This window comes from Delphinapterus leucas, chromosome 20 (genome assembly GCF_059928025.1).
Source record: "Delphinapterus leucas isolate spDelLeu-1000000601 "Yukka" chromosome 20, BTC_Dleu_Yukka2, whole genome shotgun sequence".
Taxonomy (NCBI): domain Eukaryota; kingdom Metazoa; phylum Chordata; class Mammalia; order Artiodactyla; family Monodontidae; genus Delphinapterus; species Delphinapterus leucas.
In genome coordinates, this window is record NC_143148.1 from 7,746,302 (window position 1) to 7,771,152 (window position 24,851).

The following is a 24,851-nucleotide window of genomic DNA, read 5'->3' on the forward strand; positions in this document are numbered from 1 at the left end:
AGATAGAAGAAGGTACAGATTGTGAGAAGTGTTTGATAAAGGTTGAAAATAATGTAACCTTTAAATAATATAACACTTCTCTCCGAGATGGAGAGACAGGCACATTTGGAAAAGAAACGGAGACAGACAGACCCCCCTCACAGTGACAGACACAGGGCAGAGTCTGGGAGGCAGGCACAGAGCCCAGCACAGGGACCCAAAGAGGAAGAGACACGTGCAGAGGGGACAGAGATACCCAAGGCGAGGAGGGAGAGCAGGAGAGAAGAGGGCGGCGGTCTGGGAGGGGGTAAGAGACAGGAGGGAGGACAAAGACCCATAGAAGGGGGAAGAGACCAGAGAGGAGGGGCCAGAGATCCAGAGAAGAGAGAGGGACAGGGACCCAGACAGAGAGGAGAGGGATACAGAGAGAGGGGGACAGAGACCCAAGGAGAGAGAGGGAGACGGAAACTGTTTCCCATTACTCTTTGAAAACTCACCCCTACTACCCCTTCAGAGACTGAAAGTTGCATAAAGTTCCTCTGGTAGGGCGTGGGGCATGTTGGGTGCTTAGGGGTATGGGAAGCATGGCGAGGTCAGGGAAGTGACCTGAGTGGACACTCAAAGACTGAGAAGCGCCCCTCCTCCACCCCAATAAACAACCGCAGCAGCCTTCTATGTGGCCTTGGCTCGGATGGGGAGAGGTGAGGGAAACACCCTAATCCGGGGACACCCTTCCCGCCACCTTGCCATGCTATATTTAGGCTGAGGGAGGGGTACGGGATGACCCCCCCCCCACCTCCACGAAGGCAGGTGTCGGCTTTCCTCCTGAAAATAGCTCCAGGGGAGGGGTGAAGCATTAAGTGTGTCCCGGGACTCCAACTCCTGTCTGATCTCCATCTGTCTTAAGGTCTCTCTTTCTCTGGGTCTCTGTCCCCCTTGTGGGGTTCTGTTCCCTTTTCTTAGCATGTCTGTCTCCTTTCTCTGCATCTGTGTCTTCTCTCTCTCTCTGGGTTTCTGTCTCCCTCTTTCTCTGGGAGTCTGTCCCCTTTCCCTCTCCATTTTTGTGCCTTTCCCCCACCTCCCTTCATCTGTCACTATTCACTTTCTTTCTCTAAGCAGGTCATTCTGTTGCCAAATCATATCTTTGTCTATCTCCGGGTCCTGGAATACCTTGAGTTGCTCTTATCTGAACTCAGGACAAGACCCTCTCCCCAGTCCCCACCCAGGAAATTCCAGCAGAGAGGACTTATGTGGGAGAGACCCCCCCCTCACCCAGCGTCTCCCCGGGGCCTCGGGCCTTATCACTTCCCGAGCCCAGCTGGTTAATGTCTGGCCTGGAGCTCCCGGGAGAGTTGGGGATGAGAGCAGAGGGTGGGAATCTGCCCGGGGATTGACACTTCACTGGCAAAAGAACGCAAAGGAATCTCAGGCCCAGACTCCTGGGTCTGAGGGAGGAGGCAGCTGGAGCCGAGGAAGAAGGGGCTGGGGGTCCAGACTCCTGAGTCTGAAGGAGGAGGGAGCTGCGCGGGCCCAGACTCCGGAGTCTGCGGGAGGAGGGGTCTGGGGGACCTGGACTCCTGGATCCGGGGGAGGAGGGGGCTGGGGACCCGGACTCCTGGGTCTGAGGGAGGGAGGGGTAGGTGCTGGCGCCTGGCCTCCTGGGACTGAGGCGGGCGGAGGGCTGAGCTAGCCAGGCCGGGCTTCCGAGGTCTCTGCACGTGTGTGGAAGGCGGGATCCCCCGGCCCCTCCTCCGCCATCGGGCGCCGCCCCGCCCCCGCCCCCGCCCCGGGCCCTCGGGAGCTTGTGCCGCGAGGAGCCGGTGGGCGAGCGGGCGTCCCTGCAGCCAGCGAGCAGGAGGAGGAGCCGCCGCCGCGCCAGGGGCAGCCGGGGGAGCCGAGGAGTGCGCCCCAGGTAAGAGCCTCCGCGCCTCCTACCCCGGGATTCCGGCGTCCGGGTCGCCCTGCCCCCGGGTAGGGAGGGACGGGGGCGGGGCCTGCGGGGGCGGGGCCTGGCGGAGGAAACTGAGGCAGGAGGGCAGTGTCCCAGAGGGACAGCCCGTGACCCCCCCAGCGGGGTCTCAGGAGTCCGCACCCCCTGGCTAAACCTTCTGGGGGAGGGGGGCCGGGGAGTCCGTATATCTGAGTACCTGGGAAGGAGCTTGAACTCCAACAAAACTCCAGGGTCTGAAGGAGGAGGGCACTGGGGGTCGGACTCCTGGATTTGAAGGAAGAGGGATTTGGGGGCCTGGACTCCCGCATCTGAGGGAGGGAGCTGGGGACCTGAGTTCCTGAAAGAGGAGGCAGCTGTGGCCGGGGCTCTTGGGTCTCAGTGAGGAGGGGGAAGCTAGGGCCCAGGACTCCAGATCTGAGGCAGGAGGCAGCTGGGAACCTACACTCTGGGTTCTGGTTGGGTCAACATGTGCCCCTCTTCACAATTCCCCCTTCCCATTTCCCCATCTCCCAGCCAGGGCAGGCGGCCACACCAGGTATGTGCAGTAGAAGTCTTGGACGGGCCCTGGCCTGTCCTGTGAGGAGAGAACATTCCAGGAAGCAGCCTCGGGGACCCGGGGCTTCTTAAGTGTGGGCCCTCAGGGACCCGGGTGTCCAGGCCAGCCCTGCCCCCGCCCTGTCTGAGAGATGAATGGGCTGAGGAGGATGTAATCTCTTCCAGCCTCCTTCATCCTCAGTGTCTCCCCTCCCCTCTCCTCCTCCCATCTGCTTTCCATCCAGGAGCCATCACCTGGGCAGGGGGATGCAGCCTTGACTCTTGGTCCCTTACACTTTAAAAAGAACACTTTTAGAGAAGGGGAGTGTTCAGGCCCCCTCCTCCACCTGCCTCTATAACCTACCTGTTCCCTTCCTCCGCTAGGTGGTTGCCCCCTCCCTCTCCTGAGATGTCAGGAAGGAGGGGGCCACCTGCGTCCCCCACAGGGGCCCCCCGGAGCCTGGGGGCCCCCAACCCCGGAGCTCAGAGGCGGAGGAGGTGCCGACAGGTCTGGTAACCACCCACTTCTAATCAGTCCTCTCCAGGCCATCCTGTCCCAGAATCCACAGGCTTCCAGAATGTTCTAGAGAGACTGCAATATGCAAACCCCTGCCAGTGTCTCCCAGCCCTGGGCCAATTTCATGGACAGGGAAACTGAAGCCCCACCTGAGAGGAAGTGTCTTGCCTTCACAGTGGCAGTTTGAAGCTGAACTTGGGTCTCCCCAGGATTCCAGAACATGACCTTTCTCAGAATTCTGGAAACTCAAACCTCCTCCAGACTGCAGGGCTTAGGGTTCCTTGGGGTTGTAGAGGCAGGATGGCAGAGTGGAGTTGCTGGGACAGGGTTCAAGTTCCACTTCTGGCATTGGCTGGCTGTGTGACCTGGTGCAAGTCACTAACCTCTCTGAGCCTGTATTTCCCCATTTGCCTGTATTTCCCCATTTGTTGGCTATTAATAGGAATAATAGTAGACTAATTATGATTAATCTAGAAGTTGAGCATTATCGAAGTCCTAGAATATAGGGTCCCCCCAAGTTCTAGAACAAGTGCCAGAACTTCCTCCCTGTGGCAGAAGTTCCCATCGGCCCCCCCACTAAGTTATTATCCTTCTCTCTAATTCCAGCTTCCCTCTCTCTATCCTCAGGTGCTCAGCGAGATGCTCCCCCACCCCTCAGGCTCCCTCCCCATCCTCCTACTTTTCCTCCTCCCCAGTGTCCCAATGGAGCCCCACGCCTCACCCTCACCCCTGCCCCCATTTCCAGTCCCCGAGTGGGACCTCTTGTCCCCCCGAGTAGCCCTGTCCAGGGGTACCCCCACTGGGCCCCCTCTGCTCTTCCTGCTGGAGGCTGGAGCCTTTGGGGAGCCAACTGGCAGCCCGGCCAACCGCAGTCGGCGGGGGGTGAGTGAGACAGCACCAGCGAGTCGCCGCGGAGAGCTGGCTGTGTGTGACGCAGTCAGCGGCTGGGTGACAGACCGCCGGACTGCTGTGGACCTGCGTGGGCGCGAGGTGGAGGTGCTGGGCGAGGTGCCTGCGGCTGGTGGCAGTCCCCTTCGCCAGTACTTCTTTGAAACCCGCTGCAAGGCTGACAGCGCTGGGGAAGGTGGCCCCGGTGGGGGTGGAGGAGGCTGCCGGGGTGTGGACCGGAGGCACTGGGTGTCTGAGTGTAAGGCCAAGCAGTCCTACGTGCGGGCATTGACTACCGATGCCCAGGGCCGTGTGGGCTGGCGATGGATTCGAATTGACACTGCATGTGTCTGCACGCTCCTCAGCCGGACTGGCCGGGCCTGAGGCCCATGCCTGGGAACTGGGCAGGTAGAGGAAGAAGAAAGCTGGATGCTGAAAGACCTCAGGGGTGGCCTGGCTGCTCTAGGCCTCAGTTTGGGAACTCGTCAAATGGTCACAAAAATCACAGGTCTCCGATTTTGAGAGCTCCATCTGGGCAAGAAAGACAGATGGTGAAACCAAATGGGGTTTTGAAGGATGAATAGGAGTTCTCTTGGATGAACTTGAGGGTAATAATGATGATGATGATGATAGCCAATATTTTCTGAGTGCCTACTGTTTATGAGCTCTAATACACAACTTGTCAGATCAGCTCTGGTGGATTTGACCATTGGAGGCCCTCAGCTTCTAAGTTGCTGACCATGCAATCTCAGAGGACATCACCTTGCCCACCCTGGAGAGAGTGACAAGGAGGGGATATGTCAAGAAGTGTGTGTGGGAGCATAAAAACTGGAACATGTAGGCAGCTAGTTGGGAGCTGGGGTTCAAATGAGAAATCTTACTTAGTCAGATAGGGCAAGTGTTGGCTTAGATATTGTTTTGAGTTAGTGAGCTACCTATCACAGCAGGAGCACAAGCAAGGTTGAATGACAGGAGGTCAGGATGCTTAAGAGTTTGGCCTTGGTGGGGAGTTGGAATCAGGTTTCTACCCCTCTTCCCTGTCCCAACCTTTACCCTATACTAGTAAAGAAATAGACCTTACCATTGTCCAGCTTGAGTAGAGCATGAGGTTTTGACCAACTGGCCTGTCCCCTGGCTGGGATCAGGGGTGATTTGGACCCTGATCATCCTAGAATGAGCCAGGAAAATCCAACAGGAGAAGCGGCCCCAGAAGCCTGAATGAGGGGGTCAGTGGCACCCTGGGCCAGCCTGCAGAAGGCAGCCTCAGTTTTCCCTGTCTGAAGAACGGGTTGGTGGGATGAGATAATGGGGGCTGAGGAGGCAGAGGCTTTGACCAAAAGGGCTTTAAAATGAGGAAGTGACAAGTCAGGGATAGACCCCACACCCTCAGGACACCCCTTCGTATATTACCATTCCATAGCCACATGCAAACACAGACACACACTTTTGCCCTTGTTTCTACATCTCTGTGTTCTGGGTCTGTGGTTCCCGCTCTCTTTTCTGCCGCCTCCTTTGCTGTCTCTCTGTCTAAATTCCTGTCCCATCATCTCTGGGTCAGTAGCTCTCTTTCTGTCCCTGTTTCTCACTCACTGTCTCACCCATTCCTGTGTGTGTTTCTTTCTCACTCAGCAAAGCTCTTTCCACACCCCCCTCTTTATTGCTAAGTATTTCCCCGTGGGTCCCTCCCTCTTCTCCCACACCCATACCCAGGTGGAAGTTTTCAACCAAATCAAAGGCAGGCAGGACAGAAGCCGAAGCTGATGCTGAGCCCTTCAGCACACACAGGGAGGGAGGGAGAGCCCTGGGGAAGTCTGGAAATCGTTACCCAGCCCCTCACCCCTACCCTCTGCTGCCGAGGTGGGCTGTCCTGGCAGAGGGAGGCGGTGGCCAAGAGGGCCGGGACCCTATAGGAAAGGGGGATGTTTCTCATGGATGCCCTGATGCGCTGAGTAGCTCTGCCCTCCTCTCCCTCTGTTCCTCTATTTTTGGGTCTCTGACCACCCCCCGCCCCAGGTCTCTGTCCCCCTCTCTCTGCTGCTCCCTCTCTGGGTCTCTGGGTCTCAAACTCTCTGAACTCTGTACTTCTATTGCTCTCCCCCGCACTTTCTGCCCTCCTCTCCCTCTGGGTCTCCGTCCCCACCCCCCCATTTCTCTGAGTTTTTGTGCCCCTTTTGGGGTCTCTGTACTCTCTCAAAATCCTCCTCTCTCCTGCCTGGGTGTCTTTCTCACTCCATCCATCTGCACGCCTGCAGGCCCTTCATTGGCTGGGTTTAGGGTGGGAGGGTTCTGTCACCCGGGGCAACAGCAACAACGAGCCGGCTCCTGCTAGGCTACGGGGCGGGGGTGGGACCATGGCGGGTCGGAACCTAGCTCGGCGCTACGGTCCCCCACCTCTGGGACCAAGGTGCCTGGATCCCAGCCCAGTTGGCATCTCACCAGCAGTGGCGTCGCCCACCACTGTATCCCGCCCGTGCCCTTTCCCCCGCCCACTGTGCAGGTGAGAGGACCCTAGGCTCTTAGCCAAGAGGAGACTGGGGGCCCAGACTGAAGGAGGGGCCTGGGGATCCAGACACCTGCTGAGAGAAAAGGGGATTCCGGGCTTAGAGTCCTGTCTGACAGAAGGAGGAGGGTTCCAGGGACTGGGTCTGAGAGAGGAGGGGTCAGGGAACCTGGATGCCTGGAACGGGCGGTAGGAAAGGGCTGGGGACTGACTGGGAAGGATCAGGGCTTGCGGACGAGACTCCTGAGTCCTTTTAGCTGACGTCCTGCACCTTCTCCTCAGTCCACGGTCGCGGAGCCCCTGCTCCTGGCCGCAAAGCAGGATTTGCATATTTGGGCTTTCGACGAGGTCACCAACAGATGGGAGACAACCTCGGGCTCGGCTCACGTGCCCAAGACCCACGGCGGGCCCTACGCGCAGCCCAAGGCCCCAGAACCTGCGGACCGCACGCGGATTGTGGGGATCAAGGATGTAGCGGAAAAAGTAAGGTTCTGGGATGCCCAGGTCCGCGGGAGACAGGGCTGGGGACCGCACTGGAGTCCCGTGCACCCTCATGTTGTGTCCCTGCGTCGTCTTCTTGCAGCTCAGACACCGCGGCTGGCGCCTCCCTCTGATCACAAAGCACCAGTGCAGTGAGACGAGGGCGCAGTACACCGGCTGGCCCAGCCTGGGCCGGGGCGCCACCTCCTTCATCGGGCCCCAGCCCCTGGAGCTTGCGGACCACAACCGAGGGGGCCCTTCCCAGGTAGCGGAGAAGACCGCAGTGGCAGGATCTGGCAGAGCTTTGAGACCCTGGGGCGGGGTCTGAGGGAATTTTGAGTCTGGGGTCTAAAGAGTGGGACAGAATCTGGAGGTTACATTGAGTGGGGAAGGGGCTTAGGCCTTTTGAGGCGGAGCCAGGAGGAGGAGGGGACTGGAAGCCCGAAATCCCAGCTCTGAGGCTGGGGACATAGCTAGTAAATCCTGGGGCGGGCCTAGGAGGCGGTTCTGAGGCTGTGGGCGGAGCTAGGTAGCCTAATGTACGTGTGGGCGGAGCTTGAATATTCTGAGGCCGGTCTGGGGCGGAAGGCGGGGCTGGCTTCCCCTGTTAGGGTGGTGTAAGGAGTAACAGTCGCCCGAGGCGCAGCTGAATTCCAGGGGCGGGACCGAGAAGGTTTGAATCTAGGGGAGGCGCAGGGAAGGTTTTTTAGTGACTGGGTGCTTGGCTTTGTGTCCGATGACGGGCAAAAAGTATTTGGATTTTGGAGGTGAGGCTAGTAAGGGTTCTGATTTGGGGAGCGAACCTGAAGTGCACTGGCCAGGAAGGATTCTGATTCTGGGGGCGGGTGTCGGCCTGGTTCAGAGGCGCTGTTGAGGCCAAAGGAAGAGGAATTCCGTCTGGGACAAAGGGCATGAAAAAGGGTATGAAACCTTTCTTGCTCATCCCTCCTCCCGCAATCCTCCTCAGGCTCTAATCCCCTGGACGAAGAACCCCGAGCTGGCCGGCCGGCCTTTCACTATTTCTGACCAGGGCATCCTGGACCGCCATCAGCTCTATCTGACCATTTCGGCCCGGGACTTCCAGGCCTATTCGAAGTGAGCCTGGGTCCTCCCTTGGCACCGACCCCCTGCACAGCCCCCGCATAGGCTGGTGGGACGCCGAGTCCCCCGGTGTTGGCTCCCCGTCTCTGACTCAGTAGTCTCGGCCTTCAGCTCCTGCACGCGCAGTAATCAGAAGTTCAGACCCAGCCCCTACCTTTTTTAGCGCCCTGGTATACTGAGTGTCAACTCTCAGGAACAGGAAGCCTGCAAACGGCCCAAGAAGGAGTTCTGGATCTGGGGACGTGGCCTTGAGGGTCTAGGGCGGGCTTCCTTTGGTATTTGAGTCCCCCAGATAACTCTTTTCCAAGGATGAGAAAAGTCCCAGATTCCAGGCCCTTAAATACCTCGAGGACCCAGGAATCCAGGCTCATGCTTCCTAAAGGGTCCCTGACTCCTACAAATGTGTCCTCGAGGATCTATCTAGCTGTGCCCTCCCCATCGTGCCTCCACCCCAAACCCCGACAGGAAGGAGTTGTCAGGCTACCCTCGCAAGGACTCGATGGCCTCCTGGAGCTTCGGGGAGACGCCCCAGGCCTGGGGCCCCGGCCCGAAGCAGCCGCCCGGTCCGTGCTCCTCTCGGCCACTCCGGCCGCCGAAAATCCGCGTGCCCCGCACCCGTCCGGTGATGCCAGTCGTGCCGCACCGCGGGGCGCTGTCTCTGGCTCAAGAATCCTACAGCCCCCCGCTGCACCCACTCCGCCGGCTCGACCGTTTCTGCCCGCTGGAGCTGCCCTGGGGCGGCCCCCACTGGAAACCCGAGTCAGGCATCTACAGCGTGCCGCAAGCCTACAGCACCGAGAACTTCAACTACGGCAGCTTAAAGCCGGCGCCGGCCTGAGCCAGACGGGCCAGCCCCGCCCTGGACACGCCCCCCAAGCGGGGGCGGTGCTGAGCCTGGAAGACTGGGACTAGGGGTACACTGGGTGGGGCTAAGACGGGACCCCGCCCACCACCTGGGGGCGGGGCAGAGCTTGGACCGTGGGCGGGGCGAATCTAACAGGTCCACTCGATCACGGGGGCGGGACTGACCCTGGAAAATGTACCTTGGGGCTGTGGGGTAGAGGGTGGCACACGCCCTCTGCGGCGGAAAGGGCAGAGCTTATCTCAGTAGACGACAGAGTTAAATAGCCTAAACCACGCTCTTTGCTGGGTTCAGTTCCGGCATCCTGGTTTCTGGGGGCCTGAGTGTGGGGCAGGTGGGATTCCCGCTGAATCCCTGGTGGAGGGGCGGCGCGTCTGGGTGGACCCCCCCCACCTCTGGTGACAGAATCCAACGTCGAAGCCACCCCCCTCCTAAGAAGTCGGACTCAGTCTACGGCAGGTGGAGCAGGGTTGAGACTTCAGCCTATAACCACTGGAGGATTGTCAGAGGGGCGGCGCTCCAGCCTCTGGCGGGCTCCCCTCAGGATGGGTAGAGGGGGGCCCACAAGGCAGGGGGCACAGCCTCCTATACCCTATTTCTTGTGCTCCCACCACGGCCTCCCTAGCACCTGGGGACTGAGTCTGTGAAGTCTGCTTCACCTTGGGCGTCTCTGCTTCTTGGAGCGGAAGCCACTCAGGGAGTGGGGGGAGGGGGGCGCCACTGGGCCATTCCTGCATCTCCCTGACCTTGTCTGCCTCTCGCCCCCGGGGAGATTAGTGTCCAGGTTACCCCACCATGCTGCCGCCCCCAGTGGCCTTGACGCCCCCACAGCCCGCAGCTATAAGACCAGGTAAACGCGGCAGGGGAGACACCGAGGATGGAGATGCTCCAGGTAAGACCGCAGGGCCCCTGGGCCCCTTGCGACTACATCCAGGCCACGGCTGGAAGGAAGAGGGAGAGTCCTGTGACCTGGCAAAGGAGGCCTCTTTCTAGAAGGGTGTGGAGAGCCAGCAAGCTTCCTGGCAGGAGGAGGGAAGCAGCTGGTGCAGGGCCTGAGGGTGGGTATCTGGGGTCCCTGGGTATGGGGATGGGAGATTCTTGAATGGAAGACGTCAGGCAGAGGAGCTGGGTCCCCGAACGTGTGCATGCAGGGCCGGGGGCTGGGTGGTAAGGACTCGGGGCGGAGGGCTCGGGCTGGCCCTGAGGCGCTGGCCTGGTCCCAGGGGCTGCTGCTGTGGCTGCTGCTGAGCGCGCCCGGGGTGTGGGCACCCGGGGGGCCACTGCGGCCGCGGTGCCGGCCCATCAACGCCACCCTGGCCGCTGAGAACGAGGCCTGCCCTGTCTGCATCACCTTCACCACCAGCATCTGTGCCGGCTACTGCCCCAGCATGGTGAGCTGCCCGGGGTGGGTGGGTGCTGCCACCTCAGCTCCAGGTGGATTACTCAGGGCCAGGCCCACAGACGACAGGAAGTGGCCCCGGGGGTAGAAAGGTGGCCCGCCGCCCGGGGCAGGGGCTGGGCGTGTGGGAGGGAGAGCACAGATGGTCCTCTGGACACCCGAGTCTGGGATCTGTAGGGTGCAGTGAGGGAGCTTGGGGGAGGGCTTGGCCCCAAGTAGACACCCAAGCCCTCCCCCCCAACCCCGCCACCTCCAGGTTCGGGTGCTGCCGGCTGCCCTGCCGCCTGTGCCCCAGCCAGTGTGCACCTACCGCGAGCTGCGCTTTGCCTCCATCCGGCTCCCCGGCTGCCCGCCTGGCGTGGACCCAGTGGTCTCCTTCCCTGTGGCCCTCAGCTGTCACTGCGGGCCCTGCCGCCTCAGCAGCTCTGACTGTGGGGGTCCCAGAGCCCAGCCCTCGGCCTGTGACCGCCCCCCTCGCCCAGGCCTCCTCTTCCTCTGAGGATCCCCACCCCAACCTCCCATGCCCACCTCAACTCCTGGAGCCAGCAGACGCTCCTCCCCATGCCTCCTAATAAAGACTTCTCAAACTGCACTCTGGGGGTGTCTTTCTGGGGTCTCAGGGTGTGTGCGCCTGTGTACGTGCACACACAACACACACAATAGGTCCAGTTTCAGAACCATTTTATACAAAGTCACAGTGTCAGAACTCTGGGAGAAAATGGGGAAGTGGGGGTGAAGGTGATATCAGCTCAGGAGGTGTCCATGGTTTCACCTTCTGTCGGGAGAAGGAAGGCCATGTGGTCAGTGTGGCCCCGAGGGCAGGGCCTGAGCTCTCCAGGCTGGGCTCCCTCCTCCCTCTCTGGGGCAGGCGGGGAGGGGGACACTCACTGAGCTCATTGAAGAGGAAGGCGTCCTGGTACTCCTTCATGTACTGCGTGGAGCGCGACTCATCCAGGAAGAGCGAGTAGACCCGCTTGATGTCATCCACCTGTACCTCGGTGCCCTGATAGGGGAATTGAGACCTCAGTGGGGCCCCTCCCAGGAGGTGGGTCAGGGTGAGGACTCTGGGGCCAGGTCGCCTGGATTCAAATCCTGCCGTGGCCACCTCGTGGCTGTGGGCCCCACCTCCCCACTGCTCAGTTTCTTTTTTTGTTTGTTTTTCTGCGGTACGTGGGCCTCTCACTGTTGTGGCCTCTCCCGTTGCGGAGCACAGGCTCCGGACGCGCAGGCTCAGCAGCCATGGCTCACGGGCCCAGCCGCTCCGCGGCATGTGGGATCTTCCCGGACCGGGGCATGAACCCGCATCCCCTGCATTGGCAGGCGGACTCTCAACCACTGCGCCACCAGGGAAGCCCCCCCACCCCTCAGTTTCTTCATCTGTAAAATGGACTTAACGGCATCAACTTGCAGCCAATAGATATTTACTCAGCACCTCCCGTGTGTCAGGCTGGGAGCCACAGAAATTAACCCGAGAGACCAAAGTGCCCTGCCTTTGAAAATTTGGGTTCTGAGACTAAATGCAACTGCCCAGGGAAAGCCCTGGGAGTAGTAGCATGTCCTCCACTCGCTCATCTGACCCCTGGGCAGACGCAGCCGCTGACCTTGCGTTTCCGGCACACCAGGCTGGCGGCCGTGATGAGCTGGATGGCGTAGCGCAGCGAGGTCTCCAGCCCAATGCGGGTCAGCACTGTGTAGGCGTCCTCACTCATCTCCACGTCTTCCTCCTCACACCTGCGGGCAGGGGGCGTAGGTGGCATTCAGCCAGGGCCGTGGCACTGCTGGACCTCTGGGGTACACGTGGAGTCCATGTCCTCAGATGCACAGAAGAGCCACCGAGGCACAGGCTGGGCCCAAACCTTGGGCCTCCTGAGCCTCTCCCTTCCAGGGCTCTTTCCACAAGGAAAGTCAGCCACCGGCACAACCCCTCCCTTCTCCAAAGAGCATCCCCCCATCATAGGCCACTGCTTGGATGCCCAGCCCAGTCCTGCTTCTGGCAGGCCCAGTGACCTCCCCCTCAGACCTCAGTGTTGCCACGTGTCAAACAGGGTGGACACCAGCCCTGCCTCTCAGGCCTGCAGCCTGGTCCTGCCCCGGAAGGCCAGGGGGGCCCCCCACCCGCACCGGATGCGGAGGATCTGCTTTGTGTCTTTCTCGCTGTAGGGAGAGGTCGAGACGATAAGCAGGCGGTCCAGCAGGTCAATGGGGATGCCGTGGGGGCTCTGGTAGCTGGTGCCCCGGATCCTGGGGGGGAGGGGGAAGGGAAGCTGTCAGGGTGATGCTCTTAGAACCTGGCTCTCCATTCCCTCTACTCAGAACACCCCACCCCTACCAACCCCCTCGGCCACAGCCCGCTCACTGGACCAAATACCGGTTAGCCTTCAGCTCCGCGCTGGTGTCACTGCCCGACGGCGCGGCCACCCCCTGACTGCATCAATCCCCTGGAGCTGAGCTGGCTTTAGCTAGATATCTGTGTCCAGGGTTACTGGATCAAGGTCCCACTCCTCTGCTTGACACAGGGCTCCACAAGAGATGCAACTGTGCCGGTCCTGTCCCCGGCTGCACCTGGCCCAGCACAAGGCCTGGCACGTGGTGCTAGGAAACAGCAGATTCCCATTATTCATGGTAGCTGTGTTCTACAAAGTGGAGGCGAACACTCAACTAGCAAATACAGGGTTAGGCTCTTGTGAGCCTCTGGTCACAATTTTTGGCAACCAACCAATAGATAGCCCGGTTTCAGGTTAAAGACACCTTATTCAATATATATTATTGACTTATTCATGCTGAACTCATAGCCAATAGCACTTGAACTCGTGCCTGAAGGAAGCTCATCTAACACATGTGTTTTCTCTGTACGGCACATCCCTGCCTTCTTGCGCTTAGCGACACTGGACAGCTGGGGGCCATTTTAAACAGCAAAATGACCAGGAACAAAAAGCATACAATGTGACAAATGTCGCACTAAACAGATCAGGAAAAGGACACTTATTTACAGCACGTGAACTGAAACTAGGAGGCAAAGCACTGCCTGCTTTGACCCTCGCCTGGACGGTCTGCCATGGGCGATTCAATTTTTTCCTGCTCTGCACACGTTTGTGAATGACCGCCAAACTGTGATGGATACCAATTTGGAGGCTACAAATCAACTGTAGCGAGTAAGCAGATCCACAAATACGGAATCTGCAGAGGAATGACTGCGTTTGCTGCCCCTCATAAGAGACACCCCTGTTCCCACAGCCTGACCTGCAGCTGCTACAAACATGCTCTCAGCTGGTCTCGTCCAACCCTGTCATCTGGATACCAAATTCTGGCCCTGCCACCTTCTACGTGTGACCTTGGGCAAGTTACCAGGCCTTGCTGTCCCCATCTTTAAAACGGGGCTGAGGGAATTCCCTGGTGGTACGGGTGGTTAGGACTCCGCGCTTCCATTGCAGGGGGCACGGGTTTGACCCTTGATTGGGGAACTAAGATCCTGCAAGCTGTGATGCATTGCCAAAAAAATAATAACAAAAATAAAGCAGGGCTGAGACAATATTACCTCCCGAGCTTATTTTGAGGGGGCCGAGCAGTTCATCCTGGAAAAGGGCCAAGCACAGAGCCAAGGACAACCTGCCTGCTGCCCCTGGTAGCCATGCCCCTGTCTTCCCTGCACTACAGCTGGCACAAGGCTGCTGCTCTGGAGGTGCTGGTCCCTGGGCTACTGTGCAGCCAGGTGCTGCCACACACCTGAGCAGCCCTGGGTAATGGGTCCAGGTGGCCATGCTGAGTGCAGCCTTTGGGCCCCAGCCTCTTGCGAGCTCTCTGCCCTCCACTTCCTTCTCCCTTCCTGTGGACTCTTGAAACGTAGATGAGGTGGGGAAGAGCCAGCAGGGAGGACATGGCACAGCGACACCCTAGGGCAGAGGTTCCCGAGCTTTATGGCGTCTGGTACCCTTCATGTCTCAGGAATTTTTCCATGGTATCCTTAGGTCAAGAGAAATACTAAGCTTCGTTCCCTTTATTTCTATTAAGCAGTTAGGTGTAAGCAACTTAATTGTAGTAGTTTCTGCAGCGTTCAAAACATGTCACTGTGCATCCCTTAAAACCTTAAAACATCCCACAGGGGCTTTCCTGGTGGCACAGTGGTTAAGAATCTGCCTGCCAATGCAGGGGACATGGGTTCGAGCCGTGGTCCGGGAAGATCCCACATGCTGCGGAGCAACTAAGCCCGTGCGCCACAACCACTGAGCCTGCGTTCTACAGCCTGGCTCCACAACTACTGAGCCCGCACACCTAGAGCCCATGCTCTGCAACAAGAGAAGCCACCATAATGAAAAGCCCATGCACCGCAACTAAGAGTTGTTCCCGCTTGCCGCAACTAGAGAAAGCCTGCGCACAGCAACGAAGACCCAGTGCAGCCAAAAATTAAAAAAAAAACATCCCACAGCACTCCTGTGTTCTCTGCAGTACCCTGGGTGCCTTGGCACACAGTTTGGGAACCGGAGCCTTAAGGGCTACCGGAACAAGAAAACACAAAGAACATGGCACCTGGACTTCCTTGTGGAGCAGAGTTGCCCACCAGCCCTGACCAGCCACCTACTTTAGTTTGAGGGGAAAGTACACTGTCTTGTCTGGGCCACAAAGCTTGGGAATAGCCAAGCCCACCCCTCCGTAACGAGGTGCTCACCAAACGTGCCCTGATTACCCAGTGACCGTTCCCACCACCCAGAGGTCCCCGTTCTCCCCAGGGGCCTCTGAGGGGCCGGCAGTGGCTCACCGGGTGATGCCGCGGTTGGTGGCCATGATGAGGACAGGCGCCATGTCACTCTCCAGGGCCCGGTTGAGGAACGAGAAGCTCTCAATGTCCAGCATGTGGACCTCGTCGATAAATAGCACCTGGGGGTCAGGGGGGCGGATGTCAAACCCACCTCCTGTGTCCCCTCTTCTCCCCCACCGCAACGTCACCTGCCCTGGCCCTGTCCCAGTACTCACGCCGGGGATGATCTCCGCCTTGCCTTCCTCCCGCCACTCGGCCACCTTGGCATTGATCTGCTCTCGGACTTCTGACTTGATCTCCCCTGTGTCACCTGTGGGAGGTGGGGTGTCAGAGACAAGACAGGGATCCAGGGCCGGAGGGTGGACCAAGATGCAGAAGGATGGGACGCCAGGGACAGAGGGAAGAGAGACCAAGCCCCTGGAGTGGCAGCACGACGGGAGGGCCAGGGAGTCGGAGATGTCCCAGAGAGGCAACACAGGGGGAGAGACGAACCACACTGACAGATGGAGAACAGGAGTCAGCGAACAGGGATGGGGGAAGAGGGGAAAAGCCATCGCCACGGGGGGGCCGTACTGGTGGATGGGAGAGGGAGAGGGGAGCTGCCAGGCGCCCTGGGGCGGGGGGAGACGAAGGCTGGGCCTCACCTGAGAAGAGGGCCAGGAAGCCCTGGGTGCGGGAGTTGATGACGTCAATCTCGTGCAGGGACACCGTGTGCACCACCTCCTTGCGTTTCTGGAGCTCCCCGTCTGGGCACTGCACGAACTTGGTCTATGGGGCCGGGGTGGGGTTCGGTGTGGACAAGGGCAGAAAAGAGCATGAAGGGGGGCCCCAAGGGGCCGTCTGGGGGAGACTGGGGCTCCCTGGAATGGAACTAAGAATCCAGATGGGGGTCACCCAGAAACCCCAGGCCCAAGGGGTAGTCAAGACCAGGGCAGTCAACAGCACTGAAGGATATGGGGGTTCCTGGAGGACCCCGGAAACCATGAGCCAAGTGCCAAGCTGAGGGACCCCAGCTGTCCTAGACGGTACAGGGAAGAACCAGGAGTACCAGGGACATGGGGTTGGGGTGACAGGAGGATCCAGACCCTGTAGGCCCTGGGGTGATGGAGGAGAGAGAAACATCCTGGTGCCTGACCGAGGGGACCTGGAGCCCTGGCCCACCTGGGAGCCCATGGCGTCATAGTCTCGAGCGCGTGTGAACGAGCGTCCCAGCTTGGAGATCTTGCCCGTGGCCTTGTCAATGGTGATCACATCCCTGCAGGGGATGAAGGGTGGGGGTGAGGAAAGGAAGGGCCAGAGCTCCCCTACCCTGACCACCTGGTGCAGACCCCACTGCTCACCCAGCCTGGACCTTGTCCTTGGTCAGGGACTCGATCATCTTAGTGCCCAGGTCGTATATGGTCTCCATCTCTGTGGTCTTGAGGGTTAGCTTGCCCACCTTGGAGCCCTGAGGGGTGACATGCCAGGCAAGGGGCTCAGAGACGGGCCCAATGTCTCCCTAACAGCTTCAGAACAAGCATGACATGGGGCAGCTTTGGGGGCTTGACGAAGATATCCATTGTCACAACTGCAGTGACAGCTTCCTGGGTGCATGTGTGTCAAAGCCTAACATCTTGTAAACCTTCAAGGGCGTGGCTTATTGGCTGTCAATTGCACATTAATAAAGCTATTATTAAAAATCCAGTAAAGAAGCAAACAAAAACCTGAAAGACAAAATCTATAAAAACAACAGGGACCTAAGGTCTCACAGAATGGCCAAAGGGGTCCCACTGTAACACTCCTTTTCTACACCCAAATGAAAGGCGGTTTTTGTCGATCACAAACCCAGAAGAACTCAGCTAAACACAACTAAGAAAACAAAAAATGCCACGCCCCTCCCCACGAGATAAGCTAAGAAAACAAAATGCCACGCCCCTCCTCACAAGATGAACAGTCACCAAGTCTGGGCTTTTCCCAGCATATTGGAGTCTCTCCTGTTTCCTGGAATTGTTTCCATAGTGAGGTGCTTCCTTTGTAGGGACAGGTGGCAGCATAAAAGGACTGGGATTGGGGAGGGAGTTAAAGCGAGTTTTGGTTGTTCATATTTAAAGGGAGGATGTAGCCACGGATTTCTGCTGTAATCAAAATCTAATTTAAAGAACTATCTGGAGAATAGCTTTCCCTATATTTAAAGATTCTCCTACCATGTTTTTAAAATTCAAAATTTAATTGCAATGGATGAGACTAATTTAGGAGGCTGTTTACAGGTGTTAAAAGTGCAAGTTGACCTCCACCCTCCAGCCTTGGGGGTAGCCTAGACTCGGGAGCAGACTCACCGTCCCCGTTGCTGGCCGATCAATCTGGATCTCCACCACCTCCCCTTCGATAATCTCAGTCTCCTCCCTGGGCAGAGAACAGATCTAAGGAGAGAGCCCCTCAGGAATTGCCAACTCCCGTGAGCCCTTGGGTGCAGGATGAGCTGGCCAGGGCCGGGGGTGGGGGGGGGACGTCCCAAGGCCGCTGGGACCTGGCATCACCCCCTGCTTACTTGATGCGCACACCGATGGAGCGCCGGAAGGCCTGTGTCAGCGCCTCTGTTTTGCTCATCTCCAGGGAGAAGATCTCACTGCCGGCGATGGCTGTGAACGGAGTGTCAGGGCCCAGGGCCTGTGCCATGCCTGGGAAGGAGGGGAGGCAGCCTGGGTAGGTGGGGGCAGCCCTGGCACCAGGTCCCCAATACCCGCTCTGTGGCAAACCAGCTCTTCTCCCTCCTCAGGCAGGAGAGCAGGAGAGAGGGGCAGACAAGGAGACGCAGAGAAGGCAGGGGACAGAGGGCCGCATGGGGAGGATCAGAACCCTGCGCTGTGCAGAGGGCAGACCTTATGACTCTATAATCTTGCCAAGCCTTCCTCCTAACCTCTAAGAGCTGTTTAGCCTCAGGGCTTGGGGGTGACGAGCAGGGGTAGAGACAAGGGGCTGAAATTGAAGGTAAGAGAGTCGGACTGTGTAGGTTTGAATCCTGGCTCCAGGGCTTAGCACCGGGTGACCTTGAGAAGTCTGCTCCCCAAGCCGGTTTGCCCCTCTGTGTAATGGGACCGATAACATGACAAGCACTGGCACGGGATGGCACCCTGCATAGGAGCGATTACGAGGGCAGGCAGGGATACACTGGTGCTCAACCATGACTCCGTCACGGTCTGGAACCAGCACAGGGACGGGCCTCCTCTATGGCTTGGGGCCTGGAGCTGGCTGGTAGACAGCGGGGCCATTCCTGCCATCACTCCAAGCGCTGAGCCCCTCTGCCAGCTCCCCTTCCTGAGGGCTCTGCCCAGCTCTGAGCCAAGTCTCCCGGACAGGAAGTCACCGAACCCTCCTGACCAGTGTGAGCTGGGAACTCTCCTTGGTCCCCTTTACAGATGTGTGTCACACTCTGTGCCTGGGTGTCCTGCTCCCTACCGTCTGTCCAGGAGACTCCCAGACATCCTACAAGTCTTAGTTCAGGTTCTGACTCACCTGGGAAGTCTCTCCCGACAACCGCCACCCCGTTTTCTCTCCCCACCACCCCTCATCGGAGGTAGAAGCCTCCTCTGTTCATCACCCTGGACGGTATCGTGTCCACGAACACCTCCCCCAGGCCGGAAACTTCTTAAAGTCAGGATTTTGGTCTTAATCATCTTAGTGTCTGCAGTGTCTGGTCCAGGGCCTGGCACACCAGGGTACCCAAATGAGTGCTACTTTATCTTAACTGCAGACCTAGCTATTACCTTGATTCTCACTGCCTGGCCCCACAGTCAAGGCACAGACGTGGGAATGAGTGGGAAGAGAGGAGAGTCCAGGAAAGCTTCAATGATGAAAAGATGCCTGGGTAGGGTTTTGAAGGATGAATAGGAGCTCAACAAGGATGAGGGACAGTTGTGAGTAAAAAGATCTTAAATCACTAATGCATTGCAAAAGAGACTGCTGGCTGTCTATGCAATGCCCATCTTTCCCATCTTCCTTCGTTCCAGAACCCCCATTTTATTAGGGTAGCAGTGATCCCAATTAAAATATTAAAATAAGTTTTAATGTCTCACTGTCTTGTGCAGCAGAGTGTAGCCATTAAGTTCTAGTCAATAAAATATAAGCAAGAGTGTGTGGGAGTCCCAAGACAGCTGCTTAAGGGGAGCTACCTCTTGCAGGTACACCCTCTTTGCAATTCCTCTTTCTCTTTCTTCCCATATGGAGTATGGATGGGAAGGCTGGAGCGTAGGCCATCTTCTTGCAACATGAGGTGACCCTGACATGGAAGCAAGTGATGTGGAGGCAGGAAGGTAGGAGCCTTCACTGTTCAACAAGGCTGAATTGGCCTACATTCAGATTATTCTATGGGAGAGAATAAACCCATAGTGTTTAAGGCACTGCCATTTTGAGCTGTTAGACGTGGCTGAACCCAACCCTGACTTACACGGGAGGGATCATCTGGCAAGGCCAGAAGAGATCCTGCCCTGAGAGGTGTCTTACCCATGGCGATGGCCGTCTTCCCAGTACCCGGCTGACCGGCGATGAGGACCGCCCGGCCGGCGATCTTCCCTTCCCGGATCATCTCTAGCACCACGCCAGCTGCCCTCCGGGCCGCCAGCTGGCCCACCATGCCCTGGGAAGCCTGGGGGTGGGAGGTGACAGAGCACACAAGGTGACTTCCTCCTGGGCTACTACTGCATTTCTACCACCTCCAGGCTGATGAGATCAAACAGGACATGTTGGCAGGGACTTCAGAAAAAAGCCAAAAAAGCCTTTTCCACCCCCATTTTTTAAAGACCGATAAAACTGCACATGCGGCTGAATTTTATAAATACAGCACAAAGGTCTGGAAGATCATAACGCAGTCCCCATACTCCCCACAGCCCTGGGTCCCCTCTGCCCAAGGCCCCCATGGAGCAGCCTTCCCACCCCGGCCCCCTGGGCTCTACCTGCCGTGGCTCCAAGGCGTCGTCTAGCCCCAGCCCCCGGATATGGGAGTGAGCGCCTGTGTGTGGGGAAAGAACCAGAAGACACGGTTACCAGCCAGCTCGTGTCGATGTGTGGCCTGAGGGGCTTCCCCGCCGAGCCCTGGTTTCCTCCTCGGTCACAGGGGCACCTCGATTCCCCACCTCACTGGGAGGATGGCCGGACATGGTAAATGCTCAGTAAATAAGAATGGCTCTTAGGCTACGTGGTGACCTGAGTGACCTCCCAGGTTCTAATCTCATTCCATGTAACTCTGAGAACAAGAGTCTCAGCTATTATCACCCTGGATCATGGCCAGGGCTCAATAATCACCCCCAGGCCCTCATTGACATGGAGGCGAGGAGGAGTTCAGAGAGGTTAGGTCCCTTGCCCAAGACCACACGGCCAGTGAGAGGTGAAGATGCAGGATTCCAATGCTTTACACTAGACCAGGGCTGGGCAAACTACAGCCTGTGGGTGGGCACTTGTTTTTGTAAATAAAGTTTTATTGGCACACAGCCACATCCATTCGTTCACATACCATCTGGGGGTGCTCTCGCATTGCTGCAGCAGAATTGATCACTTTCAACAGAGAAGATTTACTATCTGGCACTTTAAGGAAAGATGTGTCAACCCCTGTGCTGGCCTGTAGGCAGGCTGAGGGCAGGGACTGGGTGCAGCTAGAGTCTCCTGGGTCCTCAGCTCCCAGCAGGGCTGGCCCTTGATAGCTAAGTGCTTTACCTTATTGTATCTTATGTCAACTGAGGAGGTGAACTACTCTCCCACCATTTTGCAGGTAAGGAAACTGAGGCACAGAGAGCAACTAGCCCCTCACTATGCGGCTCAGAAGTGGCACCCAGCAGCGTGCTTCCAGAACCCAGGTTCATAGCCAGGAGCGCTTTACTGCCTCTTCTGGAAGCTCTGAATGAATGAACGTGAACAAATAAGTGTAGTCTCTTCCTTGCAAGTCAGGCTCTTTGCAAAGGCTGCACCCTGCTGTTGCCACTACACCCCAACTTCCTGGTCCCAGGTGAGCTGGGACCAGGGGCTTGCCTGCTCTGAGTCTTGGTCACCTCAGCTAAAAATGGGATGACAGTCACAAGAGGCACCTTGTGGGGCTACTGTAAGGATTCGAGGGATGCAAACTCATATTCAACAGTTATCTGTGGAGCGTCTGGTCTGCCAGGGCCTGTGCTGGGGACACCGCTAGGAAGGAGACAGACCAGGTCCCTGCCCTCAAAGAGATGATGCGTGTGCTTGGTGTTTGGGACAGTCAGTGCAGGGCCAACCCCAGTCAGCACTCAGCAAATATCCACTTTCACGATTTCCAAGCAGGATGCTGGGGCATCAGGGAGCCCCGCCAGGGAAGCCAAGCCAGCAGCAGTACCGCCTGGGGTTGAGGCCTGGCATGGTCTACCCCACCCCCGCCCCCAGCCATCTGACCTGCTCTGGAACTCAGGAACCTCCCTCCTTAGATAGCAGGGACGGGGGATGGTGGGATGGTGTGCAGGCCGACTCCCTCTTGGGGGCCCTGGGTAAGCTGGCTCTGTCAGGGGTACAGAGGGAAGGCAGGGGCTAGGTCCTATTCCTGACCCACGCTCACTCACCGATACGCTCAATCCTCGTCACGTCGCGGATCTCTGGGACCTTGGTTGTGGCTGTCTGGGGTTGGAGGAAGACGCATCAGTACAAGCCTTTGCGGTCCCAGCTTTCAACAACCCCTCCTCTGTCCCTCCTGCCCGCCTCCCACAAGGCAGTCCTTTCCACTCCTCCCCACAGACAGGCTGGCATCCCAAACACCAGATCCTCCTCAGCTGTCACCCACTAGGGCTGGTGGGTTGACCCCATTACACCGTCAGTCCCAGGAAGCCAAGGACTGTGTCTGTCTCGTTCACAGCCCCGTCCCCAGGGCCGGGCCCATGTTTGGTGCCCAGGAATTATTTGCTGAAGGAAGAAGTCCTCCCCGTCCCCCAGAGCTGCGAGGACAGATGCAGAGTGGGCATTAACTTGGATGTGTTCTGGCCCCCCTTGCGCCTCGCTGCCCCAGCTCTCTGTCACTAGGCCTTTGCATGTGCAGGTCCCTGGTCTGGCCTGCTCTCCCCACCCCCCTCACTGAATCAGATCAAGCGTCACTCATTAAGGGAGGCCCTCCCTGACCTCAGCCCCTGCCCGGCTAGTTCTAGGGTCTCTGGATATCCAGACAGAAGGAAGGGCCTCTTTTGGGAGTCTGATCTCACACTCACAAGGTAGACTGTTGGATCAATGTTCTTGGCTCCAATGGATGTGAGTCCCATGAAGGGCACAGCCCACATCTCACTGGTCTCCCTTGGGGCTCAATGTTTGGAGTTTGAATGAATGACGCCCTGAAGTGCTGAGTTCACTCAACAAGCAGGAACTGAGGTCTCCTGTGTCCCCAGCTTTCCAAAGAGCAAAGTCAGACATTATCCCTTCTCACGTGGGGGAGAGAGATGAGTAAACACCGCCTGGGACAATTCAAGAACCGAATGGAGATCCACTCAGATATTCATGGCAGTGTTATTTATAACCAAAAGGTGGAAAAAACCCAAAACATCCATCAACGGATAGATAAACAAAATATGGGGTAGCCATAAAACGGAATATTATTCAGCCATAAAAAGGGATGAAGGGACTTCCCTGGTGGCGCAGTGGTTAAGAATCCGCCTGCCAATGCAGGAGACACGGGTTCGAGCCCTGGTCCGGGAAGATCCCACATGTCGCAGAGCAACTAAGCCTGTGCACCACAACTACTGAGCCTGCGCTCTAGAGCCTGCGAGCCACAACTACTGAAGCCCGTGCGCTTAGAGCCCATGCTCCGCAACAAAAGAAGCCACTGCAACAAGAAGCCCCGCTCACCGCAACTAAAGAAAGCCCACGCACAGCAATGAAGACCCAACGCAGCATACAATTCTTAAAAATAAAAAAAAAGACCCAACGCAGCCAAAAAAATATATAAATAAATTTATATAAATAAGTAAATAATATTTCTTTTAAAAAAGGGATGAAGTTCTGATCCACGCTACAACGTGGATGAACCTTGAAAACATTATGCTGAGTGAAAGAAGCCAGACACAAAAGGTCACATGTTGTATGATTCCGTTTATATGAAATATCCAGAATAAATAAATCTAGAGACACAAAGTAGATTAGAGGTTGCCTGGGGTGAATAAAGAAAGGGAGGCCTAAGAAGCCAGCACGCTGACCCAGCTCCTTGGCCACCTGCCCCCAACCCTCTTCCTCCTCACAGGTCTCCTAACCAGAATGAGAGGAGATGCAGGCATCCAACCCAAGGAAAACCCTCCTCTCTCTGGAACCAAGAGTTCAGACTTCCTGACCGTGGCATGGTCACAAGCCTCCTCCCTTGTTTGTGAACTCTCCCACTTACTCCTCCTCATAGGAGGTTGGTCACTGCCCCCAAACCCCTATCAGAAGATTGAGAACATACTCTCACCCACCCCTATACAGCCTATCAGACTCTACTCGAGACAAAAAATAGACATGGGTCCAGGAATCCCAACATAAACAGACCTGCCTCCTACAAAACCTTTCCTTTCACCATAAGCCTCTCCTACCCCGCGCTGCCTGCTGATCCCATGGAAACAAAACTGAGCTACCATCCCCTCATACTCCCAATACTTCATCCATACCCGTGCGAACTGGGTCTCAGGAGTGTGGCCACTGCCCTTTCCTCTTCCGCTTCCCCATCCACCCCCTTTGCCATGACAACAGAAACACTCACATGTCGCCCCTCAGGCACCAGTTAACTCTCATCCCGACCCTAGCCCCATCTTGACTGGGGTCACCATGGGAACCGAGGCATCTGGAAGCCACGTCCAACCGCCAAGCTACGGCTACATCCCTCCTTCATTCAGATGTTTCTCAGAAAAGTACTAGGTGCCTGGCCCAGTGTACCTGGTCTCTCCTTTATGGAGTTCACATGCATACATTCAAGTGATAACTTATTGAGCATCCACGTTGGGCATGTCCTGATGAAATGCTGGGAATATGAAAATGGCTAAAACAATCCCATGACAAGTTCCTAAGCCTCTGTGCCCCCGGCCCTTTCCGCTCTCTACTGACACTCTCTGGGTTCTCAACACTCTCTCTTTTGGCTCAAGACTCAATAAGCAACTCCACGATCTGAAGCGCATTGGGCAGGTCCCTGCCTGTGTTTCTCCCTTGTACTCAGGTACTATTCACACCATCAACAACCCAAGACTGCTGGATGGCTTGGAGCCCAAGACACTACAACCCTCATCAGACTTTAAGGCAAAGGACTGGAGAACTGGCCACTAGTTGCGCCCAGAGGATTGGAAGTTGGAGTTCCTAGAAGATGATGGAGTCAGATTTGACCACTGAGACCGTAAGCATTCACTTGAACCCAGGATGCCGGTATCCTAGTCCCTTCTTTTTTCCTCCCTCAGATCCAGAAGCCCGGGCCCCCAGCTCCCTCCTTCCTCAGAACCAGAAGTCCAGGCCCCCAGCCTCCTATCCGCTAAGATCCAAGAGTCCAGGCCCCCAGCCTCCTCTCCGCTAAGATCCAAGAGTCCCCGTCCAGCCCCCTCCTCCTTGAGACGCCTCAGCCCTCCGCACGCCGACACTCACCACGGTTGCCATGATGCTCACCAACCGCCAATATCCTAGCGGAAACGGAAACGCGCTAGGAACGAGGCGTTCTGGCCCCTCTAGACTGCCAGGTCCTCCAAATATCTCGGTGGTTCTCCTGGTGGGGCGCGGCGTCACTTTTCAGGGCGCGGCGTCACTTTTCAGGCCCCGCCCATCCAGGCCGCTCTGGAAGATGAGTTCCCAGAACTCCTGAGTCCACTCCCCACGCCTCGTGGCTCCTCCTCCTTTTACCCAGGCCTCCTTACTAAGGCCGATTGCAAAATTCTTAACACTTCTTTGGGCAACCACACGTCCCCCAC

General features: G+C 57.4%; 4 protein-coding genes across 4 annotated transcripts; 3 read left to right on the forward strand and 1 right to left on the reverse strand.

The window, feature by feature from the left end:
* The first annotated feature begins 3,227 nt into the window (after positions 1-3,227).
* On the forward strand, positions 3,228-6,221 carry NTF4 (neurotrophin 4). The gene has a single exon (XM_089902595.1). The coding sequence runs from the start codon at positions 3,621-3,623 to the stop codon at positions 4,251-4,253; it is 633 nt and encodes a 210-aa protein (XP_089758721.1). The 5' UTR covers positions 3,228-3,620; the 3' UTR covers positions 4,254-6,221.
* On the forward strand, positions 6,168-9,818 carry SAXO3 (stabilizer of axonemal microtubules 3). The gene is given in 6 exon segments (XM_089902597.1): positions 6,168-6,257; positions 6,260-6,366; positions 6,652-6,897; positions 6,899-7,114; positions 7,817-7,944; positions 8,416-9,818. Coding segments are annotated over 6 exon segments (1,107 nt in total). The 5' UTR covers positions 6,168-6,220; the 3' UTR covers positions 8,789-9,818.
* A 6-nt stretch (positions 9,819-9,824) lies between these two features.
* LHB (luteinizing hormone subunit beta) lies at positions 9,825-10,793 on the forward strand. The gene is made up of 2 exons (XM_022585127.3): positions 9,825-10,203; positions 10,468-10,793. Exons 1-2 carry the CDS (start codon positions 9,958-9,960, stop codon positions 10,708-10,710), a joined length of 489 nt encoding a protein of 162 aa, XP_022440835.2. The 5' UTR covers positions 9,825-9,957; the 3' UTR covers positions 10,711-10,793.
* An 82-nt stretch (positions 10,794-10,875) lies between these two features.
* Positions 10,876-24,738, reverse strand: RUVBL2 (RuvB like AAA ATPase 2). The gene is made up of 15 exons (XM_022585125.2): positions 24,532-24,738; positions 21,516-21,570; positions 19,893-19,948; positions 19,444-19,585; positions 17,492-17,621; positions 17,280-17,346; positions 16,305-16,411; positions 16,126-16,219; positions 15,609-15,732; positions 15,180-15,274; positions 14,965-15,083; positions 12,333-12,452; positions 11,813-11,942; positions 11,100-11,214; positions 10,876-10,986 (listed from the first exon to the last, which is right to left on the reverse strand). The coding sequence occupies exons 1-15, from the start codon at positions 24,541-24,543 to the stop codon at positions 10,961-10,963; spliced, it is 1,392 nt and encodes a 463-aa protein (XP_022440833.1). The 5' UTR covers positions 24,544-24,738; the 3' UTR covers positions 10,876-10,960.
* Between the last annotated feature and the right edge of the window lie 113 nt (positions 24,739-24,851).

Excerpts from the sequence above, each read along its gene's own strand:
- LHB (XM_022585127.3), top strand. The coding sequence starts at position 9,958 with ATGCAGGGCCGGGGGCTGGGTGGTAAGGACTCGGGGCGGAGGGCTCGG. Across the intron at positions 10,204-10,467 it reads CCGGCTACTGCCCCAGCATG|GTTCGGGTGCTGCCGGCTGC; the intron begins GTGAGCTGCCCG and ends CGCCACCTCCAG.
- NTF4 (XM_089902595.1), top strand. The coding sequence starts at position 3,621 with ATGCTCCCCCACCCCTCAGGCTCCCTCCCCATCCTCCTACTTTTCCTC.
- RUVBL2 (XM_022585125.2), bottom strand. Across the intron at positions 19,586-19,892 it reads ACGCCTTGGAGCCACGGCAG|GCTTCCCAGGGCATGGTGGG; the intron begins GTAGAGCCCAGG and ends TCCCACCCCCAG. Across the intron at positions 15,733-16,125 it reads ATGACGCCATGGGCTCCCAG|ACCAAGTTCGTGCAGTGCCC; the intron begins GTGGGCCAGGGC and ends CCGGCCCCATAG.